Genomic DNA, 17,604 nt, shown 5'->3' on the forward strand with positions numbered 1-17,604 from the left:
CTGCTCAAAATATATGCACCAGTAAAACCATACAATGTGAAGTTTCTTTTGTGTTTGATATTAAATTTAATAATGTACACCTTTACTATAAAGCTGAGAAATTAACTTTGAATAAAACATGTTCTGCTATTACATTCGCACAGGCACGGCGTCATAAACGGACTGGAAGCTTGCACAGAAAATTGTTAAGCAAATCGTGGGTTTTTTGTTATCGTGAATTATAGAACAATAATTGATATTAGTAATGATTTCTAATAGAGAGCGTGGGAGCTGAATTACGTTTGGAGAAGGAAATGAACAAAAATATGGCGAACAACGTTGCGCGAGGCAACTCTTTGAAGAAATTAAATGTCTCAAACCAAGGTCATGTATGCCGTGAAAATTATGGAAACGGTACCGATTAATCCAATTAAAACATCCAATGCTTTTGACCAAAAGCCACGCGCACAGGCTTTATAGTGAAGCATAGGAGGATAGATGTAAATGAGAGGAATGCAACACACACTTCCAACCATACTTACAAACTCGTCCAAGTGTGCGGAACCGCCCCATGCGATTAGAATGGCGATAAATACAAGGGTAACGCGGAGGTAGTTTTTGCGCCATTTGACCTTTTTGTTGCGTTTACCGCTGCGTGTAAAGATGCTTTGTTCAATGATTGCAATAGCAGGGAATAACTGCAGCGGTGTACTGAGAAGAATAGCAATCGCATACAAAAATTGGATAAGAACCGTGAATCCACTCTGGGGCATGTTCAGAATAACAACAGTTTGCACTTCGGAGCCAAAGGCAGCATATGATAAAACACCAATGGAAATGAAAAGGATGGTAATAGCCAACATTACGCCAGACAAAACTTTGGGCAATTTTTGAGGGTTTGCCATTTGTTCCTGAATGGGGAGAATGAGACAAATTCCTTCATAAGTAAAGATAGCAACACCTAAACAATAAAACCGTTAGCAGCAAATCACTTCAGAAACTTATACACTCCTTATATTCATACCAATAAACAAGGAAAACTCTGTTTTGTTAAACAAGACAACGTCAGCAATGCCTTGCGTAGCCAGCGTGAGCACGTCCCAAAAATAAAGGTAAAGAATTCCAAGAAGAATGAAAAAATCGGCAATCAAAGCAGTCGCAGAAAGCTTTGTCAATTTACGCACCATAGAAAGAGGGGCAAACACAAAAAACTGGAAAACAATAAACAATACTATATCATACTCCTTTCCAGTAGCAGAGATAGCTTTGAAGCATGCCTGAAGAGTACTTGCCACGAATGATATGTACGCACTCGCAAAACCAATTTGCGAGACAACAATAGAAGCAAGAATGGCAAAGCGCATATGTCTGCCAAACAAAACACCACCGATATCACCAAAACTGCCTGGTATCTTGTTTCTGGTAGAGATTAAGAGGTTGAAACAAATAAGTGACATGACGGCCACGACAAGCATGGTAATCGTTGAGAATGCCAGACCTCCAAGTTGGAATCTAAATCCGGTTAGTAACTTAACGTTTCATAGAAAGCAAACGACTGGAATGCACGTAACATTTGTAACAGTCGCTAATTCACATACGCTTTGGGCAAAAACAAGACACCTGTTCCGACAAACGATTTCAGCAAAAGCAGCACAGCCTTTCCCGCAGATGCTTGACCCTTGACAGGAGGGGCATGACGTCTGGGATGCAACAAGGGTTGTGATTCCTGAGTTCCTGCTGCATGCCAATGAGGTGCCAGCGTCTCAGCTTCTTCCTCTTGCTCTTCGTCATCCTCATCTTCTTCACTAAGCTCCTCACCAGCGAAGTGACCATACACAGAGAGAAACTCAATGAAATTTCTGTTAAGAAATGTAGGTTGATACGGGGTTGCTTGAGGATTTTGAAACGAGTTTGTGCTAGCCTTAGCTTGAATAAAATTTCTTCTCATGCCGCCAGCTTTTTTTAGGTCACCAATATTGACGTTCACTTGCAAAGGTTCTGTTACATCTTGGGCAGAGAATGAATGTGATCGACCTCGACGAATTTGGGCTTTTTGGTCCATTTCCTCTTGCCAACGATACACCTGACGATGAATATCACCGCCTTGAAGATTTAATGAGGAAAACTCGTCCCAATTGCCATCGGCAGTGCCCAAATGACGGCGAACAATGTCTGGGTTCTCGGCCGACTCAAAAGTCTCATCTGTTGAAAGCCTTCCAGTATTAGCCATGCTTACGAACGAAGGTTTCATCGTTAACTGCTTTCCCTGACCCATTGAACCATAGTACGTTGTGCTTTTCACAGATGACCCAAGAGCTCCGCTGGAATCATTGTGTCTCAGAAAGTAATCACCGTTCACAAGCGGTGATTGCGACAACCGGTAAATCTGGTGCTGACGACTAGAAAAAGAGTTGTTTTTAGGCTCATCAGTATCCCATTGGCCTTGTTTCCTCTTAATATTAATGTTTGAAACGCCGCTCATTAAACCAGCTCAGAACGCAGCGATTTTTTCAACAAAGTAATTCTTTTACAATTCCAACACAGTGATAGAAGTTATTTTTTCAATAAGAAAGCAAATTATGCAGTTGGTAAAGAATTTACGTTTAGTGTGACATGGAGTTGACCGGAAACTCGTTGCGCCTCATTGCGATACGATAAATCTATTTAAGGGATAGTGTCATTCATGCGCGAAGAGAAGCATCTTCCAGCAAATCAGCGTCTAGCTATCGGCAAAATATACCTAAAATAATTTAAGCAGCTTAGGTTGATAAGATAAGATTCGCTACGAGGATATACTGAATCACCACCACCAATATGACAGATACGAAGTCTGTGGGGGTCGAAGCATTTCGTATTTTAAGTTCACGACGACTAAGTGAGCTTTGAACCAATTACTGACACTACGAGTTTAACTTTTGTAACGACGTAAACTCCTCCATACTAGTGAAACGGCTCGTTTTCGAGCTTTTCTTACTGAGACAATTGTCTCTTTACACGCCGTAATAGACGATTTCCAAGTTATATTTGTAGGGCCGTCATTTTCGGAGCTCACGAATAAGACTTTTTCTTTTTGGTAGAATGAGCAGACTCATTACGAAAACTGGAGAGCTGTACGACTATTTTTCCTCCCGTTTGTCGAATAGAAGCTCAAAACGGTTTTGGGAAGGCGGTAGCGATTTGGAGGCATCAAGGCCATTTCTAAGTCCTGGTGTAGGGAATTCACTGCCAGAATGTTCATTAACAAACCAATTGCCTCCTCTTTCACGAACTGTTACTATTGCCGAAAATGAGCATGAAGTATCGGGAGAGAAACTAGGCACTTTTGAGGGCTGCTTCGTCCCTACAACACTAAATGTAATGTCTGTGCTGCTTTATATTAGATTCCCCTGGATTGTGGGTGAAACCGGACTGCGGAATACTTTGCTGATGCTTGTTCTCAGTTATTCCATTGGCCTTCTTACCACTCTATCCATTTCTGCGATTTGTACGAATGGCATGGTGCGTGGAGGTGGTCCTTACTATGCAGTCTCACGATCTATTGGACCAGAAATGGGTGGTTCGGTGGGCTTGATATTTTTTCTCGGACAGGTTTTGAATACAGGTATGAATGTGTCGGGTTTCATGGAGACTGTCATACGTATTTTTGGTAAATCTACCGGAGACAGTTTGCATCTTCTGCCCGATTCACCTGTGTGGGTACTTTTGTTCTCGTCTTTAGTTCTCTTGTTATGTACGGTTTTTTGCTGTTTTGGCTCATCACCTTTTGCACGGGCTTCTAATTCATTTTTGGTGCTAATCCTTTTAACAACCTTAACTATTCCTCTGTCCGCCATAATCAAGAGGCCTTTCTCTATTCCAGAATCACATCTCTCTTTTACCGGTATCCGTTGGTCAACTCTTTTAGACAATTGGAAGTCCTCGTACACTTTTGATTCTTCCGGTAAAAGTCTTGAATCATTTCGATCCGTTTTTGGCGTTTTCTTTCCAGCAACAGCTGGTTTATTAGCTGGAGCTGGAATGTCTGGCGACCTGCGAAACCCCTCTCGCTCTATTCCTGTGGGAACTCTCGCGTCATTAGTGACTACTGTGGTGATTTACTTTCTTGTAATAGTTGTCTTGGCGAGTTCACTTTCACGTTACAGCTTACTTTTCGATTTGCAGATTCTGCAAGATGTAAATATTCATCCTGCATTTGTCATTATCGCCATTCTGAGTAGCTCTCTTTACAGTTCACTCGTAGGTATTTTTGGAACAGCAAAGCTTTTGCAGGCCATCGCAAGAGATAACATACTTCCTTGTTTAAAATTTTTTGCTGGCGGAACAGCGATGCAGGACATTCCTTTGCCTGCTATTCTTTTAACATATATCTTTACGCAAGTTACACTTTTTTGGGACATTGATAAACTTTCTTCTATGATTACTATGACTTTTCTTTTAACTTTTGGTATCATTAACTTGGCTTGTTTTCTTTTGCGTATCGGAAGCACTCCGAATTTTCGTCCAACATTTCGTTTCTTTAATCGTTATACGACGCTTCTGGGCTGTATCTTATCCTTCGGAATTATGTTTTATGTTGATGGTAAAAACGCGTTCATCTCCTTTCTGGTTGCCGCTTTTCTGTTTGTCATCATTAACATTACTTCTCCTCCGAAAAATTGGGGTGATGTTTCTGAAGGCATCATTTACCATCAGTTGCGAAAGTACTTACTTCAAACAAATAACACTTTTGAAAATGTAAAATTTTGGCGCCCACAGGTTTTACTTCTTGTTAATAACCCGACCCGTTCTTACAACATAATACGGTTCTTCAACTCATTAAAGAAGGGTAAGCATTTATTTTTCTACTTCTTATTTTTCTAACTATTAGGTTCTCTTTATATGCTTGGACATGTCATCGTTTCCAAGGATTTTCAATCCAGCATGCACGAATTAGAGAAGCAACAACGCGTATGGCACGAATTTATTTTGAGTGAGAAAATAAAGGCATTTGTCGAGCTTTGTGTTGCCCCAGATGAAGTTTGGGGCATTCGGACACTGATATCCTCGGCTGGTCTAGGGGGTATTCGTCCCAACATAGCTGTTCTAACGTTCATAAATACGGACTATAAAAATCACACAGCGACCGATTCTCTTCCGAAGGTTTCAGAAGTTAATGAAGGTGTACCCCCATCTCCAGAAGGAGTGCCCTCTCTTGCGGGCACGGATGACCTCGCTGACCATGCTATTTCGCCTACTCAATGGGTCCAGATTTTGGAAGATATGCTTGTTGGAACATTAGACGTAATGGTAACCTATGGATTTTCCCAGCTGCATTGGCCTGTCGTAAACAGCGAAAAAAAGTACATCGACATGTTTCCTATTCATATGGTATCGAATCCCACTCTTTCCAGTAGTGGAAGACAGAATGTTCTGCTTACGAATGTCGAAACATATGTTATGGTCTGTCAACTTGGATGGATTCTACATACCGCGCGCGATTGGAAAGAGAATTGCTGTTTACGGACTTTTGTGCTTGTTGAAAACGAGTATGATATAAAATCCGAGTTTGAGAAAATCTCAAACATTTTACTCTCGCTTCGTATCAAGGCGGAAATTGTGGTTTTATGTTTGAAATCCTGTGATCTTGTATCTTACAAATACATTGTTGAGAATAAGCCAGTCTCTGCCAGCGATAAGAAATCGATAGAGAATCGTTTAAAAAATGATCCTTGGTGGATTAAGTTAAACAGACAACGCTCCTCTAAACGTGTACCGCACATATCTCGTCCAACTTCTACTCAAGTAAGTTCTCCTACTCATGAGAGTCTTGATTTGCAACACCTGACTTCGCCTTTGAGAGCAAGTCTCTTCATTCGTTTAGGCACAGCTTATCCATTTATGAGTGCGCATAGTTTCTCTCAGCCATTTTATAACTCGACCGCTGAAACACCTCGAAGAACTCATGAACGTTCAGCCACAACCGCTTTCGGTCACAGTAACATTCAAGAAGGTTTTTCCTTTGGGGAACAACAAGTTGAGTCACCCAAAGAAGAGTTAGATGAGCAAAGTTTGTTTGACGTTAATGAGCACCTGGTGTTTAGCGATCTATCCGCTCGTGCTCAGTACATCATCTTAAATGAGCTTCTTTTGAGACACACTCGCCAAACTGCTGTTCTGTTCACCAGTTTGCCGACCCCTATTGCAGGTACACATAAAAGTCCTCAATTGTCCGATAATTATGTTGATGAGCTTTTAACCCTCCTTGAGGGCTTGCCTCCATGTGCAATGGTACAGTCCAAACGTCTTACTGTGACTACAGCCCTCTAATCATTCCTTTAACCTTTCAGTGCCGCCTTAATATCTAGAGTATAATTTATTAGCACAAATGTCATTTTTAATTAATCATCATTTTGAGGTAGCGACCCATTTCGGAGGAGAATTTGTTGGAGTTTCTCTTTGTCTATTGATAATGGTATACTTGAAGGAACATTCAGTATTTTGTGTAAAACACACTCAGGCCAATCCGTTATACGTTCTTGAAGCAGATTGTTAGGCCAAAGTAGGGGAATTGAGTTAGGAGGGAATCGCCTCTTCACCAAAATGTCATGAAAATCTGCAATACTTGCGGAGAGCTGTGAATCCGATTGTTCTTCAGTTCTCCGTTTTCTTAACAAGGCATTCCTAGAAGATAATTGTGCTCGCAATCTGCGGTACCGAAGCAAGTTCTCGTACACATGGTCAGCATCTGAGACGGTAGGAAAACAACTAACAAATACAGGCATCCAATAATCTCTACGAATATTAGCAGGAAGCGTTCCTTTTGGAACTTGAGTTTGCGAAGCGAATTGAAGTTGAAGAAGTATGTTCCGCGGTACCATAGTTATGCCTCTTGAGTAAAGTACTTGTTTAGTAACAATGTTCTGAAATATTGATACGATGTTGACGATTGGCGTTATTTTTGGATGCCGCATATTGCAGTTTTGCTTTGTCAATATCTTCATGTACAGATAAATGGCGTCAAACTCTTTCTTCGTGTTTCTCGTACAAAGCTAGTAGTTCAATAATATTATTTAATATCCGGATTCGTAGTCTATGTTTTTTTTTTACTAGAGCAAATGAACCCACCCTTTACTGTGAAGAGTCAAGTAACTGTTCTGACGGTCAACACGTACACCAAAAGGTGGATAGAAAGCCAGGCGTAGACCAGAAGGTGTATTGTCATATTAAATACGCACGCCGGTAGGATTATGCTGCCTGGCTATGCTATAAACCCTCCTTTTTCACGGCTTAAGTCTTTACAGATCCGAAATTATGCGGACGATAACCATGTGGATTTAACAGCAATTGATGAAACACAAGATGCTTTTAAACGTCAGAAGCAGCTAAAGGCGATTGTTTGTCAAGGACAGCCGAGTTTTTTCCTATCCATACATGTTCCATCTCAAGAAAACCCAGTTTATGTGTCTGAAATAGTTACCGCATACGTATGTCTCCATTTGTCCTAAAACAACAATTCATTTGGTTTTTATTTACTGAACCGCATATCTGCTAACACTGTTGATTATAGGATTATGTTTTTGAAACTGCTTCTATTCAAAGGGATTTCATAACTCAAAAAAGACTGGAAAAATACTTCTATGTCTGTTTGTGGGCTTCAACGAGCATAAATGATGCACACTTTTCTTTTAAGCGCGTATGGATTGTCCAAAAAAACAAACGTTTCCTATCGTATCTGGGTAAAGATGTATGCACCACAACCGAAGTTTCTTTTTTGAGTAAATTGCTAATTAAAATAGCCTGTCAGTGTGATCTGTAACGCCCGTAATGCTTTGCTTTGCGAATTTTCGGATGGAGTTTATGCAGTGACCGCAACGTCAACAGTTTCAGATAGCATGCGAACGAGTACCGGCCCTCATAATTCTCTTGAACGGAGGAAACCCTTATGTGGTTATGAGGCAACTTCTCGACTTGTCGCGTTGGCTTATTGCGTGCAGGATTTAATGAGAGTACAATTACGGCTTAAACAAGAAATACAGCAGCACATGAATGCAAAACACTTGCAACAACTCAGTCGCGTGGTTTCTAAAAAACAACACGATTTGCAACAACTTCAAACAACCCGTTATGCCTATGTTAATCAGATCCGCCAGCTTCGTTCGCTCTTGAACTCAAAGCAGAGATTAATCGAGTCTTTAAAACAGCGACTAACAAAACAAAATTACTGTTATAATCAGCAACAGTCTGTTGGTGATAATGTTGTAAAATCTTTGGATTCTATCGAAGAAACAAATTCTCAGATTTCTCTTCTTCAGACAAAATATGTACAAAGGCATGTCCGATTGCTTGAGGAGGTTTATCCAATAACCTATGTTGACCAATCCAATCCTCCTGAGTTTGCCATTCGTAATATCAGCTTATGTCGTTCCCCAAACATGACTCAGCTTGAAGATTTAGCAGTTGCACTGGGATACGCCGCTCATATCATAGCTTTCCTCGCCGGACACCTTGGATTCGCCTTGCCTTATCCCCTGTACCCTATGTGTTCTACTTCGTACATTTCCGACCCGTTCGCTGAGGACTCGAAGGAACGTTTTCTTCCTCTTTTTCCATATAAAGAAACGCCTGAAATGTTTCAGCATGGCGTAATTCTGCTTAATCGCGACATCTCTACTCTCCTACACGCTTATGGGTTACCGGATGATATGCCGAATTTAACTTTGGCAAACTGTCACAAACTTTTACAATTCGTAAGTTCGGGTCAGGTATTCTCTCTACTTTAGCAAGTCCTCACTGTGTATACAACTACTATACACCCTTTTATTTACTTATGTAACCGAACATTAATGATTTTCCATGTAGGCTGTGTGAAATGGCGATACGATGAGATGTTTTTATACATAAATCATTCAACAACTAACAGTTCAAGGCTGAATGAGATACCTTGATTGTTCTACAAAATGGATGGAGCTGGGAGAAAGAAGGATGAGGTTATAAGTGTAAAGCAGGGGGGAAGGCTCAAACGAGCTAATATTATGAACAGCAAACTTCATGCGAAGTCAACTTATGTGTTGAAAGTATAGCGCTAAGAGTAAGCAGGAGGTGCTGGACCAACGCTCTCAAATACAGGAGGGCACTCTTCATCCCAACTGATACCCAATCCAGCGGGTTCCGTCAATGGCTGCTGAATTTTGACACGCAGAATTCTAGCATTTCCCATGCCATTGGGAGATGCATTCTTTCTTTTGTTGACAATAGCTTCGACGACAAGGAAGTGCTTAATCTGCAATTGGAAGGGAGGATAGAGATCAACATCACTGGTTGGCTCTTTGTATCCAGCAGCATTTAATGTTATGGGAATTAAAATTTGGTCGTCAATTGACTTCCAACCTTGATACATATCTTTTGCGTTTATGATTTTCTTTTCCTGGAATGTCCGGCTTCGCTCAGGAGTATTGTGAGCTGGACAAGGATGAACAGTGTAATTAATGTGTTCTTCAAAACGCCATGAGAGTTTGCTTAAGCCCCAAACAGTACCGTCCCCTTGTTCAAAACCAGTTAATGCAATCTCGATGGAAGCTACACCACGGGGACTAAGCGTTGCAGGCATTGTAAGTGTTGCAACAAGTTTTGTTGGTGGGAAGATTCGCTTATGCACGATATCAGCACCAGGGAGCAAAGCACGCTTCAGTTCAAGAGGATAAATATAAACCTCGGGTCGCGATGGGAGTGGCAGGCCAGATCCAAGTGCATAAGTGAGTGTTGCTTTTAGGTAATATTTTTGTGTAACATAGCGGGTGTTTATCGATGCACTTAGATGACCCGGAAATAAATAGCTAAATGGCCAGTTATGGGCACCCGGAGCGAATGTAGAGTTGGCAGCCATATTCCAGTTTTGCATAACCTCCTGCTCACCTGCACAGTCGGCACAATGAGATGCAGGCGGATGATGATTTTTGGTTTCGCGAATCAGTTCTAGTCGAAATGATTCTACAGGAACAGATGTTTTATTCGATACAAGCAGTGTGAGTATACCGGAGGCCAACGCGCCACTCGAGACCTCAGGTGGGCCAAGTAAAACGAGCGGCGGCGACTCCATTTGTATACCGAGTGTGCAATGAATCGAGTCACGCGAACTGTGTGACTTTGACTTGGTGAGTTTCAGAGGCATGGTGAATTTGGATGCACAGACAACAAGTGAGATGGAGCAGTGTTCAGGCTATAAGATCTTCTCATAGAATTACAAAGACAGCTTGTGCTATATAAAACCATTCACTGTCACAAACGCACGACCAAAGCTAGTCTGAATGTGAATCCTTGCCTGAGCTTGTGCAATTTTTGCACAGAACAAGGAAGTTGCACCAATTCGGCTGATAATGAAACGGTAACTCTCGGACAAAAGGTCACCCTTTCCGAGAAACACGAAGAATAGACGTACCGTCAAACGATGAAGTTGAGGTCCTTTTCTAACGAAAAATAGCCAAAAGACTTTAAAGCGCTTATTGATAATTACCAAAACAATGAAATTACTCCGCTTGACATAAACCCCTTCCGAGGAGAAATGTCGGGTACGGCTATTCTCGTAGTATAGCCCCAAAAAATCCCAACAAACTGCTGGTGATGGTGGAAGATTGATCTAAATTTCCTCCTGTTGCTGGTGCTCCTTGGTGGTTAGTTTGTTACCTGATTGTTACCTGATCTGCAAAACCTAACCGCGAATAAAGTGGTGTATAATTACCCTCCGATCATTCTAACGTTACCAACCTTTAACCAACCACCAACAACATAATACTTAAATCTTAAAAAGCTGAACTGTTCGATTTTTATTAAATTTGGATCATAATATTTTTATTTTAAAATATAATTATCACTCTGGAGAATCATATTTGAATTCCAGAGTTCTTGTTGTGGGTTATCGTGTTATTTATTGTGGATCGTACTCTACGAGTGAGATCCCTTTCTGCTCTCTTTGCAGCCACTTTGATTCGATAGACGACTGCTGAGCATTACGTCGTCTTCTTTATTTCTTCTTTCCCATCGGTAAGTGCGCCAGCGATTGCTCGACTTTCTGGGAGTATACGGGCGAACCTTATTTGTGGTATTTGAGTATCATTGATGTTTCTAAGATTTGCTCTATACTTTAACGTACCTTCGCCTGCATCCTGTTTCGAAGTTCTGAGGCTCTCTCGTACTATGTGAATGTGCATTCAACGATTTTGTCTCGACAATTCATTGTTCCCGCGTCGTGTTTCATCTTTTGCAACTCATCATTCGGAGAGAATAGTCTCTCTTATTTTAAAGTCGTTCACGCATCTGGCTTACGTGCATATGCTAACTTTCTAGGTGCGTTGTTGTTTTCACTTCACATATCCGATAGTTATTTATAATTTGCCACCTTTCCTTCCGACTTGGTCTTATTTCGTTTGTGCTTTGATCTCTTTCTTGCTGGTTTCCCATTGCATTTCCACCATACTGCTTATCATAATTACCCTTCTGGTTTCCCTTCATTTCTTATATCGTCTCGTTTACCTTTGTGATTTTATACGTCTTTCTTATGGCTCTTATGGACCCCCAGTCAACAAATCCTTCGCTCTTTTTAAGATCTGCAAATGACTTCTCTAATCTCATGAATTCTCCAAACTTACGTCGCCTTCCTATAACGAATGCCTCGGCTATTCATAATCAGCGTGCACGTCCTTCTTACGACTTGGTTGAAGCGCCCACCCGTCAAGCAACAAACTTGGCTCGTGAAGGTGAACCCAATAAGCCGTCTGCACAAAGCCCATTAAAACGATTTGATTCCCTTCCGCTTTCTGCTCGACCAGTATATACTGTCCGTTCCAGTACTATGGCCATGAATGCGACGAGAATGCATTCCGACTCTGTTTCGTCATCCTCTTCAACCATGTCCGTTTCCCCTCCTAATAGCAGCAAACATTCGTCCAAGGATAGCATTTCTAGAAGCCATTGGAAGCCTGACTCCGAGGCTAATGTTTGTGCGTTCTCTAATTGTCAAGTTCAGTTTGGCCTTTTCGATAGGAGGCATCATTGCCGCCGCTGTGGTGATGTATTCTGTTCAAATCATTGCGGGAAAAACATTTATTTGACCACAAATGTCAAGTTTGCTTTGGTTGGCGGCCAAAGTGCTCGTGCATGTAATAATTGCTACAGCGACTATCTGAAATGGAAACAAACCATGGACGTTTCCCCAGTTTCACAGCCTTATGGAGTTTCTCAAACAGGTTTTGGTAACCAAGATCCTGCTATTTATCCCACGCAGCAAGGTTTTTCGCCCTCCGTTGTGATTCCGAAGCGTGCAAATCCTGCCACTAATTACGAAATGCCCTCCGAGAGTTTAATTCTCGGAACCGTTCCTGAAGACTGGATCTGGAGCACATTCTAGAGCTTCCATGTTTCTGGATTTTTATTTTAGCTTTGTCTCTGCTTGTGGTCGTTTTCATATTTCATTCTCTTTTTGTTGTAACTCTTTCTGAATTTTCTGTCTAGAAATGGGCCATCTATCACCGCTCTTTTAGGCCCTTCTCTTCATCTTTAAGTTAGATGTCTCGTTTTCCTGCGTTTTTTTCTCTTCTGTTTTTCTAACTTTTGCCATTTTTACAAACATTCTCTGTTCTCTTTTTGTTTATGATACTGAAGGGTCTCTGTACGCTTAAGACTTGGTTACGTGTGCGGCATAACTATCTCCAAGTGCCATCTTTTTGCGACTTCTGTTCTAAACATTGCGCTTGCTTACTGCTTAGCTACACTTCAACCCATGTGGTTATTTTTTTGGTTTAATAACATGTAATGCTTTACCTAAAATGTAGGATGGCGGCGCGTATGAAATCGTACATTAATTACTTTGTTCGTTAGTATGGTAATAATGCTTCGCGCAGCGATGAGGTATTGCTCTTCGGTTAGTAACTTGTTTTAAGTGTCAATTTGAAAGACATGAATACGGGGCGGTTTGTTGCGATTCTATTACTGAAACGAAGTCAACCAAATTGCCGCTTACTGCCTTATGTTAAACGGCTAAACGCGGAAACTATGTCCCTTCCAACAATTATATATTCCTCGCAAGTGTCTACATGTCTTTAACACAAATCGTATATCCTTATTAAGGAGTATAAAGCAAAAAAGAACATACTTGCATCAGCCGGGAGTCGAACCCGGAGCTAATGCTTGGAAGGCATTAATGTTACCGCTCCACCACTGATGCTCGTTGAAAAGACACTCCCTGTAGTCATCATAGTTGCAATTGTACTCATTTCATTTTGTCTTACGCTCACTTTCCGTAAGGTACGGCATCTTGTGGGAAGGGTGGGGCTGCTAGCGTTCGAGAGATTTGCAATATCTGCGTTATTTGTGAGAAAAGCGGAGCGGTAACAGCTCTAGAGAGACATTACATCGCTCTGTTTTGGTCCTGTCGTCGGAAAGCGCGAACAGCAGCACACAGTCCAATAGCAGACGGGATCAGTGAAGAAGAACAGGAAATCTATTCTTCCTTGCAAGAGACACTAACAGACACTACTTAACTGTAAATAGAGAACAAATTACTTTACAAAACATAACAAACAAAATAAAACAGCGGAGGGCATATGATGCAGTGGTAGCATGCTCGCTTTGCATGCGAGTCGTCCTGGGTTCAATCCCCAGTGTGTCCAGCTCCTTTTCTTTTTACTGCCGGTCTGCTCTGCGTGCAGCCAATGACGTGTGCACTTACTATTACTACATACACACACACACACACACGATTTCCCTCTTTTAGCATGCGTACCCGCTTGCAGCACTCGCTTTGCTGTCCACTGTTTAACATCGGTGACAGCAGCAAAAAGACGTGGAGACCCCCTTCCCTGCTGCGACGGCTCGAGTGAATCCTGTCGCTGTCGCACTGCCTCTGACCCGGGGTTGACGTGCGTTGTTGCCAACCTCTGCCGGTGGCCCCGTGTTTAATCCCCTCGGCTGCTGGCAGCTGCCCGCCAGAGTCCGTAGGGGAATCAGAGGATCAACAGCGAGACTCGAACCCGTACATACCACCCCACCAGGTGACGAAGGGACTGTCTCTCCATCTGAGCCATTACAGCTTGAAAGTCGCCTTTCTAAGCCTATTATATAGCATTGCTCCTTCACTTCTTGTTCAGCTTGTTGATTCTTGTTCATATTCAGTTGTACTAAATGATTACTACTCCAAACATGGTTACTAACATAGTTGCTAACATAGTTAGTGGTAAATAAATAACGTATACGAGGCAACATAACATTCTTTGAACAGCACACACATCATAGATACTAGCTAGACTTGGTGCTGGCTTGTTTTGTTTTGCTTTGCTTTGTTTTATTTCATCCCAATCGCCAGCAGAAGAGGCCAAAATCATGCACCATCATATGTCGATGCACCACAGCCGTTTCACGCAAACAAAACAAAAAGCTATGCTCCCAGCGAGGATCGAACTCGCGATTTTCACGTAGCATACCTGGCAGGAGGTGTACCATATAAGCATGAAGCCTTAACCAACTTGGCCACGGGAACTTTCTTGTTATTTTTGTGGAGTAAATGTATTCATGTCACTGATTCCATGTACTTTTGTATAATAGTTCAACTGATTGGTCTCTTAAATTGAAGGCTATTCGCTAGCATTCATTTCTATTACGAAGCAATTCCAAGTTATTGCTTTATATTCGCACATTTTGCAAAATTATTAGAATTTTTTTCCCCAAAATTTACAAATATTACAAATCTGAATTAGTAACCAAAGATATTATCAATTAAATAATTAAAACAAAAATTCAAGGGTTAAATGATTGTAATCTGCTGGACACTACATGTTTTCTTTAACAGTAACTTTCAGAGCTTACGCTCGTAACATAACATTTAGGTTCATTAACCGAAACTTATTTGGAAAGGTATTTTAAAGAAAGAAGTTATTCATTGTTCGAAACCTAAGAACAAGAATTCTTAATCGAGCTAAACATATCCGGCCTCAAACCGTGACAACACGTTCGGTCAAATTGTTTATTAACTAAAGTGTGGTAGTTTTAGTTACGTAGATTTTGTAATCTAGTTTGCCCCTCGATACACCGAATATTTATTATGGCTTATTGTACTGATAAATGGAAAAATTGGTTATCGTATTTAATGAATGTTTGGTTAATAATGATAACTTGCTTGCTGGGCTACGTCCCTTTTGGGAAATTCGTATGCATTAAATATAAATACTGTCAAAAGGAAAAACAAATTGTTCCGGATTGTCCTTTATTTGAATTCACGTAACGATTATATAAATGTACGTTGGTGACCTAGAATTAAATAAATCATGCAATTAATATGTGGATGTATTATTTCCAGAATTTGACTCAACGAATGGGAAAAGCACATTTGTAAATTTAAGCGAGTTTGTCCCTCTTTCATTTTTAGATGCACTTTGAATTACTAACCTTTAATTAATTTCTAAACCGCTTTTCTTTATCAGAATTGGTAAAGTTGGAGAAAAATATTCATTCAATGAAATAGATATGCTACCACTATTTGTGGTCTTGTAAAAATATAATCTGTTGTATACCTAGAAACAGTATTTCTCTATCTCGTAATCTTTTACGTTTACTAACTCTAACCTATTTTAAGAACTTGCGACATTTCTTATGTCTTGGAATAGACTATTTTAATGTTGACAAAATCGCAAGCTAAATGCATAAAACACTTAGTATCTTAATGTAAAGATTAAGACATTAAGCTTACTCTAAGATAAAACTCGCGAGGTAAACAAGAGAAAATGAAGCTGGTGTAACAAAGTTTAATGTTTTCAAAATGATAGATGTTAGATGTTAGCATTGTCAGAAGCCGGACATGTACTGTCTTTATGTACTTAGGTGAATGCGAATTTACACAGCGCTGGGTGCGTCTGTTTTGCACATAAAAAAGATCACAACAGCATGTTATCTTTAAATATAAATATTAAGATTTTGAAATTGAAATTGAAATTGAAATTGAAATAAATAAAATAGTAGAATGAGAATAAAGAATGTTACTAAGTATACTAATGAATTCAAGGTAGTTTGTGTACTTGCAAAAGGCAATCTTAACCAACAGAAAAAAAACAGGTTTCTGTAGACTCGGATATTATCTTTTAAACATCGTATCAAGTATTATGAATTACTAAAAGTAAGAGAATATGTGACCTGAACATGCACTATAGAATACTGTTTCTGAATATGCCATCGCCATACTGAAGCTACCAAGACTTATTAACCTAATTATATTTATCTTCATTAGCAGTATCAATATAAGCAGTTAAACCTCACTCGCCATATTTTATGGATATTTTTGATTAGAGCCTTAATTCGCATAATATCGCTTGTTGAAGTCTCAACTATTTTAAATCAAAAAAAAGAAAATCCAGTAAATATTGAACAAAACTTAAGTTTAGAAAGTTTTCAATTGCCAAGAAGAATAAATACAATTATTGATTACGTCCACAACTGAGAACGGTTTTTATTGAGGGTCTAACCTTCAAATTTCGTGTTGGATTAGTCCTTACCCTTGCCATCAAACACCTACTATATCCAGACTCACTTTCGTTGCAAAAATATAAAATGTCGAAAGATTTATGGTAAGTTCTTTGTTATGGAGCACTTTCTAATCAAGTAGTCCATCTTATGCACCCTTTTTTGGGTTCGCTGGTAAGAATATTGCTTGTTTTACCATTTGCTAAATTGAAGGTGTTTCGGCCTCAATGGTATTTGCATGTCTTGGTGCTGGATACGGAACTGCCATTTCAGGTTGTGGTATCGCTGCTGCGGGATCGTTTAAGCCAGAAATTATCATGAAAGTAAGTTTACTTACAAAAGAGCTAATTACTCCTTAAGAAACGGAACAATTGCTCAATGCCCTTCATGACCGCAGTCACTAACCAATAATAGTCTCTAATTCCCGTGGTTATGAGTGGTATTATCGGTGTATGTCTTTATACAGTATAACATCCATTGTGATGATTCTAATCAGATTCTGTGAAGGTATATGGTCTCGTTATGTCTGTTTTAATTGCTGGTGACATGTCTCCCGACAGTAATTACTCGCTCTTCAGGTAATTTCATTAATGATTCGTTGTGCTTATGAGTTAACGACTGAAAGCGGTTTCGTTCATTTATCTGCCGGTGTCGCTGTAGGTCTTACTGGTGTTGCTGCAGGCTACGCTATCGGTATTGTTGGCGATAAAGGTGTTCGAAGTTTCCTGCTACAAGAAAAAATCTTTGTAAGCATGGTTTTGATTCTCATTTTCGCCGAAGTACTCGGCTTGTACGGTCTAATTATTGGTCTCATTCTGCAGACCAAGGTCGACAATGTCTGTTTCTAATTACAATAATACATCAAATTTTGTCAGTTGTCGTGGGCCATTTGAGCATCTTCTCACTTCTTTTTTGGAATTTGTTCACTGACGAACCTTAACCTATGCTACCGGATCATAATACAAAGTCAAGATCAAGCTTGCAGATATTAGTACATTGTTAATTAATAATTTACATCTACTCCCTCCATTCCTGGTAAATATTCTAAATAAGAGTATGTACCTTTAGAGCTTATTAAAGAAGAGTCTCAATCTATCTGTAATGCAATTAATTGCAAACCCTACTTAAATCACGATGAATTTTGTA

At 40.2% G+C, this 17,604-nt stretch overlaps 7 protein-coding genes and 3 non-coding genes across 10 annotated transcripts; 5 read left to right on the forward strand and 5 right to left on the reverse strand.

The window, feature by feature from the left end:
• Positions 1 to 146: 146 nt before the first annotated feature.
• Positions 147 to 2,604, reverse strand: SJAG_03400 (vacuolar amino acid efflux transporter Avt3). The gene is made up of 3 exons (XM_002174511.2): positions 1,578 to 2,604; positions 1,004 to 1,491; positions 147 to 940 (listed from the first exon to the last, which is right to left on the reverse strand). Exons 1-3 carry the CDS (start codon positions 2,459 to 2,461, stop codon positions 354 to 356), a joined length of 1,959 nt encoding a protein of 652 aa, XP_002174547.1. The 5' UTR covers positions 2,462 to 2,604; the 3' UTR covers positions 147 to 353.
• A 152-nt stretch (positions 2,605 to 2,756) lies between these two features.
• Positions 2,757 to 6,418, forward strand: SJAG_03401 (arginine transporter Can1). Its single transcript, XM_002174512.2, has 2 exons — positions 2,757 to 4,804; positions 4,847 to 6,418. Exons 1-2 carry the CDS (start codon positions 3,058 to 3,060, stop codon positions 6,283 to 6,285), a joined length of 3,186 nt encoding a protein of 1,061 aa, XP_002174548.1. The 5' UTR covers positions 2,757 to 3,057; the 3' UTR covers positions 6,286 to 6,418.
• On the reverse strand, positions 4,798 to 7,141 carry SJAG_03402 (hypothetical protein). Its single transcript, XM_002174513.2, has one exon. It carries the CDS (start codon positions 6,957 to 6,959, stop codon positions 6,357 to 6,359), a length of 603 nt encoding a protein of 200 aa, XP_002174549.2. The 5' UTR covers positions 6,960 to 7,141; the 3' UTR covers positions 4,798 to 6,356.
• SJAG_03403 (autophagy specific phophatidylinositol 3-kinase complex subunit Atg14) lies at positions 7,073 to 8,896 on the forward strand. Its single transcript, XM_002174514.2, has 3 exons — positions 7,073 to 7,442; positions 7,526 to 7,702; positions 7,755 to 8,896. Exons 1-3 carry the CDS (start codon positions 7,206 to 7,208, stop codon positions 8,736 to 8,738), a joined length of 1,398 nt encoding a protein of 465 aa, XP_002174550.2. The 5' UTR covers positions 7,073 to 7,205; the 3' UTR covers positions 8,739 to 8,896.
• Positions 8,769 to 10,395, reverse strand: SJAG_03404 (endocytosis regulator). Its single transcript, XM_002174515.2, has one exon. The coding sequence runs from the start codon at positions 10,124 to 10,126 to the stop codon at positions 9,041 to 9,043; it is 1,086 nt and encodes a 361-aa protein (XP_002174551.1). The 5' UTR covers positions 10,127 to 10,395; the 3' UTR covers positions 8,769 to 9,040.
• Positions 10,396 to 10,714: 319 nt separating this feature from the next.
• SJAG_03405 (zf-FYVE type zinc finger protein) lies at positions 10,715 to 12,828 on the forward strand. The gene has a single exon (XM_002174516.2). It carries the CDS (start codon positions 11,510 to 11,512, stop codon positions 12,356 to 12,358), a length of 849 nt encoding a protein of 282 aa, XP_002174552.1. The 5' UTR covers positions 10,715 to 11,509; the 3' UTR covers positions 12,359 to 12,828.
• A 275-nt stretch (positions 12,829 to 13,103) lies between these two features.
• SJAG_16100 lies at positions 13,104 to 13,174 on the reverse strand. Its single transcript has one exon. It is a non-coding gene; the product is annotated as a tRNA-Gly (tRNA).
• Positions 13,175 to 13,547: 373 nt separating this feature from the next.
• On the forward strand, positions 13,548 to 13,619 carry SJAG_16101. Its single transcript has one exon. It is a non-coding gene; the product is annotated as a tRNA-Ala (tRNA).
• Positions 13,620 to 14,386: 767 nt separating this feature from the next.
• On the reverse strand, positions 14,387 to 14,485 carry SJAG_16102. Its single transcript has one exon. It is a non-coding gene; the product is annotated as a tRNA-Ile (tRNA).
• A 1,695-nt stretch (positions 14,486 to 16,180) lies between these two features.
• Positions 16,181 to 17,579, forward strand: SJAG_03406 (V-type ATPase V0 proteolipid subunit). The gene is made up of 6 exons (XM_002174517.2): positions 16,181 to 16,562; positions 16,601 to 16,632; positions 16,672 to 16,781; positions 16,873 to 16,908; positions 16,966 to 17,036; positions 17,084 to 17,579. Exons 1-6 carry the CDS (start codon positions 16,546 to 16,548, stop codon positions 17,304 to 17,306), a joined length of 489 nt encoding a protein of 162 aa, XP_002174553.1. The 5' UTR covers positions 16,181 to 16,545; the 3' UTR covers positions 17,307 to 17,579.
• Positions 17,580 to 17,604: the final 25 nt, after the last annotated feature.

The sequence above is a fragment of the Schizosaccharomyces japonicus genome, assembly GCF_000149845.2.
Source record: "Schizosaccharomyces japonicus yFS275 unplaced genomic scaffold supercont5.2, whole genome shotgun sequence".
NCBI classification, from domain to species: domain Eukaryota; kingdom Fungi; phylum Ascomycota; class Schizosaccharomycetes; order Schizosaccharomycetales; family Schizosaccharomycetaceae; genus Schizosaccharomyces; species Schizosaccharomyces japonicus.

Bases quoted from the DNA above. Each gene is read 5' to 3' on its own strand.
- SJAG_03400 (XM_002174511.2), bottom strand. From the start codon at position 2,461: ATGAGCGGCGTTTCAAACATTAATATTAAGAGGAAACAAGGCCAATGG. The intron at 1,492-1,577 runs GTATGTGAATTA...AACCGGATTTAG, and splicing joins GTCTTGTTTTTGCCCAAAGC to ATTCCAACTTGGAGGTCTGG. The intron at 941-1,003 runs GTATGAATATAA...TTTATTGTTTAG, and splicing joins AGAGTTTTCCTTGTTTATTG to GTGTTGCTATCTTTACTTAT.
- SJAG_03401 (XM_002174512.2), top strand. From the start codon at position 3,058: ATGAGCAGACTCATTACGAAAACTGGAGAGCTGTACGACTATTTTTCC. The intron at 4,805-4,846 runs GTAAGCATTTAT...TCTAACTATTAG, and splicing joins CTTCAACTCATTAAAGAAGG to GTTCTCTTTATATGCTTGGA.
- SJAG_03402 (XM_002174513.2), bottom strand. From the start codon at position 6,959: ATGAAGATATTGACAAAGCAAAACTGCAATATGCGGCATCCAAAAATA.
- SJAG_03403 (XM_002174514.2), top strand. From the start codon at position 7,206: ATGCTGCCTGGCTATGCTATAAACCCTCCTTTTTCACGGCTTAAGTCT. The intron at 7,443-7,525 runs GTATGTCTCCAT...TGTTGATTATAG, and splicing joins CTGAAATAGTTACCGCATAC to GATTATGTTTTTGAAACTGC. The intron at 7,703-7,754 runs GTATGCACCACA...TAATTAAAATAG, and splicing joins TATCGTATCTGGGTAAAGAT to CCTGTCAGTGTGATCTGTAA.
- SJAG_03404 (XM_002174515.2), bottom strand. From the start codon at position 10,126: ATGCCTCTGAAACTCACCAAGTCAAAGTCACACAGTTCGCGTGACTCG.
- SJAG_03405 (XM_002174516.2), top strand. From the start codon at position 11,510: ATGGCTCTTATGGACCCCCAGTCAACAAATCCTTCGCTCTTTTTAAGA.
- SJAG_03406 (XM_002174517.2), top strand. The intron at 16,633-16,671 runs GTAAGAATATTG...GCTAAATTGAAG, and splicing joins ACCCTTTTTTGGGTTCGCTG to GTGTTTCGGCCTCAATGGTA. The intron at 16,909-16,965 runs GTATGTCTTTAT...GATTCTGTGAAG, and splicing joins TTATGAGTGGTATTATCGGT to GTATATGGTCTCGTTATGTC.